This window comes from Scylla paramamosain, unplaced genomic scaffold, assembly GCF_035594125.1.
Source record: "Scylla paramamosain isolate STU-SP2022 unplaced genomic scaffold, ASM3559412v1 Contig2, whole genome shotgun sequence".
Lineage (NCBI taxonomy): Eukaryota > Metazoa > Arthropoda > Malacostraca > Decapoda > Portunidae > Scylla > Scylla paramamosain.
Genome location: NW_026973667.1, coordinates 2,632,501 through 2,637,500, shown reverse-complemented (window position 1 = coordinate 2,637,500; position 5,000 = coordinate 2,632,501). Strand labels below are relative to the sequence as shown.

The 5,000-nt window shown below is 42.2% G+C and overlaps 1 protein-coding gene across 1 annotated transcript in view; it reads right to left on the bottom strand.

Moving 5' to 3' along the window:
• Positions 1-1,975: 1,975 nt before the first annotated feature.
• LOC135095976 (protein embryonic gonad-like) overlaps positions 1,976-5,000 on the bottom strand; it is a 34,330-nt gene continuing 31,305 nt past the window's right edge. The window contains exons 4-5 of the mRNA XM_063997135.1: positions 2,901-3,052; positions 1,976-2,694 (exon numbers count right to left, since the gene is read on the bottom strand). Of these exons, the coding sequence (XP_063853205.1) occupies positions 2,055-2,694; positions 2,901-3,052 (792 nt within the window). The 3' untranslated portion in view covers positions 1,976-2,054. The remainder of the gene's footprint in view (positions 2,695-2,900; positions 3,053-5,000) is intronic.

Genomic DNA, 5,000 nt, shown 5'->3' with positions numbered 1-5,000 from the left:
CCTCCTCTTCCTCTTCTCCTTCAACAAGCTACTCTGATATAAAGGGTTGACATATATTAAAGAAAATGCGTTGTAAGGTGTATGTGTGTTCTTAATGTATACTCTGAATAAAGTAGGCGTGTCTTGATGTATTGTGTGTAAAATGTCAGTAAAATAGAAGCTAATTTAAGGATATTAGTGATGATAATGATAATCTATTTCTATTTCATTTCCTCGCTCTAAATCATAGTCTAGTTTATGTACAGTTATTTCTCTCTCTCTCTCTCTCTCTCTCTCTCTCTCTCTCTCTCTCTCTCTCTCTCTCTCTCTCTCTCTCTCTCTCTCTCTCTCTCTCGTTCGACAAAGTGAATTAAGAGAGAGAGAGAGAGAGAGAGAGAGAGAGAGAGAGAGAGAGAGAGAGAGAGAGAGATGCATCAATAACAATAAAAGTTCTATATTCTAACTAATAAATCTTTCTTTCTTTCTTACCTTCTATCACAAAAAAAAAATTATATAGAAAATTATTACTATACAAATTATATATACACTAAAATTACTTGTATAGAAAATAACTATAAAAAATAATTTGATAATATAATTTGCCCTCTGTGATATATTAGTTATTATTATTATTATTATTATTATTATTATTATTATTATTATTATTATTATTATTATATATATATATATTTATTTGCTATCTATAAAATCTAAGAAATATTGCTAACTCTACAGTGACCAGTTAGGAAGGTGGCGGGACTTTGTTTGTTGTTGCTGTTGTTGTTGTTGTTGTTGTTGTTGTTTTTGTTTTGGTTCGTCATTTCGGGCATCACTTCTTCCCTCTTCATTTTTTGTATTTATTTATTTATTTTATTTTTCAACTTATTTCATTATTTATTCAAGTTTTTCTTATTTGTTATTTTTTCTTCTTCTTTTCTCTTTCTTGTTCTTTCTTTTCTTTCTTTCCTTTTTTTCTTTCTTTATTTTTGTTGTTTCTTTCTTTTTCTTCATTTCCTTTGTTGTTGTTGTTGTTGTTGTTGTTGATAATGTTGTTGTTGTTGTTCTTCTTCTTCTTCTTCTTCTTCTTCTTCTTCTTCTTCTTCTTCTTCTTCTTCTTCTTCTTCTTCTTCTTCTTCTTCTTCTTCTTCCTCCTCCTATTCTTCTCCTTTTTCCTGTTTACATATTTATTCATTTTCTTTATTCACTTATTCAGCTTCGCGTGTTAAATATATTCAAGAATCTATAGTTTTCTCGTTTACATGGATTCAGTCGTTTATAGGCGGCATTTGAGGGGATTCAATTCCTTATAGATTTCATAAATAACAAAATTCTTTCACTTATACTTAATTCTTTGTTTGTGTTCCTTTAAATACCCTTCTTTCGCGTATAGTCAAGGAATTTATAGTTGTTATACAGATTCCTTCCTTTATACTTCTGTCATCTATAGTTGTGTGTATTCTGTCACTTATACTTATTCTGATAAATTATAGATGTTTAAATTTCTTGGTTTACTTGGTGAGAAAATTTGCTTATTCCTTTTTCCCTGTCTTGTATGTGTGTTCTGGCGTCTATAGTCCTGTGTATTCAGTCGTCTATAGTCGTGTGTATTCTGTCACTTATACTTATTCTGATAAATTATAGATGTTTAAATTTCTTGGTTTACTTGGTGAGAAAATTTGCTTATTCCTTTTCCCTGTCTTGTATCTTTGTTCTGGCGTCTATAGTCCTGTGTATTCAGTCGTCTATAGTTCCGTATACATGTTGCCGGAGTATACAAGTTTGAATATCCTGGTATACACACTAAAAGGGGCAAATTTTCTCTTTTCTGTATAATTAACTGAATTATATCAAGAGAAGTATTTAATTTTCTGTATAAACTGCCCTTGTCTTCTGTATTGCTCGGGGGGTGGGGAGAAGGGGGGAGAGTGGGGAGAGAAGGGTTAGGGGGAGTGGGGGGCGTGTTTTAAGCATTACAGGATAGATCAACAGGGGTGGGAGGCGTGGCGGGCCGGTCCTGCGCTGGGGGGAGGAGGAGGGCGGGGTGATGGAAGCAGCCGTCACCCTCATGCTATACGTCAACTGCGCGGGGGTGGGGGGAGGGGGTGTCTTGACGGGGGAGGCTGAGGGGGTGGGGGGGAGGGCTCAGTAGGCCTTCTGACTGACAAATCAATAGGCTCGTTTTGCAGGTCAGATTCCCCCGTCTCCACGTCATCAGGCTGGGGGGTGGGGGGCGTGGGGGTGCCAGGGGACGGGGGGCGGTGCGGGAGGGGCTTGTGGTCACGGAAGAGGGGGAGAAGATGCGGGGGTGACGGCGGCGTAGGGGTGAGAGAATGTGTACTGGGCGGTGAGACTTCTACAGCAGCTGACACGGCCGCGCTTAGAACCGGATACAGATACGGATAGAATGGTAGACGAGGATAGGCCGGAGATGTGGATGGGTGTAGGAAAAACGGCGACAGGACTCCAAGCTTAGGATACAACGGGAAGGGAGTCCTGCGGGTATCATCCACAGAGCCTTCAGAAGTTTGTGACTCAGGGCTACTCAGTGCTGGGGAGTCTGTGCCGCTGTCTTCGTCTTTCACTCTCGCATCCTCCAGGTGGTGAAGGGAGCGCTTACACCCAGGGCTTAGGACATTAGAGGCCGCTGACAGAGTGGCGCTGGCCTTCTCCTGCAGTAAACAGTGGATCTTGAACCAGTTAGACCGTCGGCCGTACCTGTGGGGCATAAAGGGTTAGGTAGTGGGTATACGTTAAGTTAGGTTAGGTTAGGTTAGGTTAGGTTAGGTTAGGTTAGGTTAGGTGTGATGTAGGTATGGTAGACAGATACACACACACACACACACACACACACACACACACACACACACACACACACACACACACACACACACACACACACACACACACACACACACACACACCTGGATCCAGACTTGCTCATGCCCGCCGCCAGACACTTGGTGAGGCGACAGGCTTTGCAGGAGGTTCTGTTCTTCTTGGTGATGACACAGCGGCCGCCGTTCTTGCAGTGCCCCAGCGACCCAGCGTTGTTGTACGTGCGCCCGAAGAAAGACTGTGCAGAGAGAGAGAGAGAGGGAGTGTGTGAGAGAGTGTGTGTCTGTCTGTATATATGTGTGTGTGTGTGTGTGTGTGTGTGTGTGTGCTACAGTAATGCAGTTCTCTCTCACTCTAAATTTTTCATATACTCGTACAAATTTTTATCTATCTATCTATCTACCTGTGTGTGTGTGTGTGTGTGTGTGTGTGTGTGTGTGTGTGTGTGTGTGTGTGTGTGTTATATTCCTCAAAGGCACAGGTTAAGAGGGCGTCTGGTGGAGGTCCTGAAGTGTCCTAAGGGTTACAACAAGGGTGCCCTAAACAAAATCCTCAGGGTCAGTAATCAGGGCAGGGCAGGAGGTAAAGGGTTCAAGCTACTACTACTACTACTACTACTACTACTACTACTACTACTACTACCATCCCTACCCTCACCAGTCATACAAAGAAAGAAAATTATCACCACCACCACCACCACCACCACCACCACCACCACCATTGTCCTCACCACAGTCTCACCTCAATTCATTTGTCAACAAACTAGCGAACAAAATGTCTTATTTCCTCACCACCTCCCTCTGCACGCCTCCTCCTCCTCCTCCTCCTCCTCCTCCTCCTCCTCCTCCTCCTCCTCCTCCTCCTCCTCCTCCTCCTCTCTCGTCTTCATTATTCTTCCTTTGCTTCCATTTTCCCTTTCTCTTCTTCCTCCTCCTCCTCCTCCTCCTCCTCCTCCTCCTCCTCCTCCTCCTCCTCCTCCTTCTCCTCCTCCTCCTCCTCCTCCTCCTCCTCCTCCTCCTCCTCCTCCTCCCTTCCCATTCCCCTTCTCTCCTTTTCGTAATATTTTTCGTTCTCTTGTTCTCTTTCATTTCTGTTATTCTATCTTCTCTTCTGTTCTCATTCTTCTCCTTCTCTTCTCTTTCTCTCATTTTCGTAATATTTTCTTTCTCTTGTTTTCCTTTTTTTTCCGTTTCTTGTTCTGTCTTTTCTCGTCTCTTTCCTTCTCCTCTCTCTCTCTTCTCTTTTCTTTCTTAATCTCTTTTTCCTCTTCTTTCTTTCCTTCTCTCTTCTTCTTTCCCCCTTCTATTTCTTTCTAATCTTCTTTTTCCCCTTCATAATCCTCTTTCCTCTCTTTTCTTTCCTTCTTTTCCTCTCCCTTCTCATCTCTTCCCTTCCTTCTCCTCCTCTTACCTTCTAACCCTTTCCTTTCACTTATCTTCCCTTCATTCAGGTGACAATTGTATAATGTACCTGCTAATTAGTCTGTCAGGTAAGGAGTTCAAGGTCACGTATCATTGTCTGTGTATTCATCTCTTACGCTAGGCAGGAATGATACAGCGAGAGAGAGAGAGAGAGAGAGAGAGAGAGAGAGAGAGAGAGAGAGAGAGAGAGAGAGAGAGGGAGATGGTCTGTAATTATTATCAACAACATAATTAATTTTGAGGCAATGTGTGTTAAGATGATGAAAGAGTTGAAGATTAAAAACATCATTAAAATTTGAGGGTAAGTGTGTTGCAGCCTCCCTCCTGATAGAGTTCAAGTCACAGGCAGGGGAGACACAGCAGCTGGCAGGGAGTTCAGGAGTGTGCCAGTGAAAGGGGTGAAACATTGAGAATACTGGTTAACTCTTGCATTAGGGAGGTGGACAGAATAGTGGTGAAAGATTGAGAACACTTGTTAACTCTTGCATTAGGAAGGTGGACAGAATAGAGGTGAAAGACTGAGAATACTGGTTAACTCTTGCATTAGGGAGGTGGACAGAATAGTGGTGAAAGATTGAGAATACTGGTTAACTCTTGCATTAGGGAGGTGGACAGAATAGTGGTGAAAGACTGAGAATACTGGTTAACTCTTGCATTAGGGAGGTGGACAGAATAGTGGTGAAAGATTGAGAATACTGGTTAACTCTTGCATTAGGGAGGTGGACAGAATAGTGGTGAAAGACTGAGAATACTGGTTAACTCTTG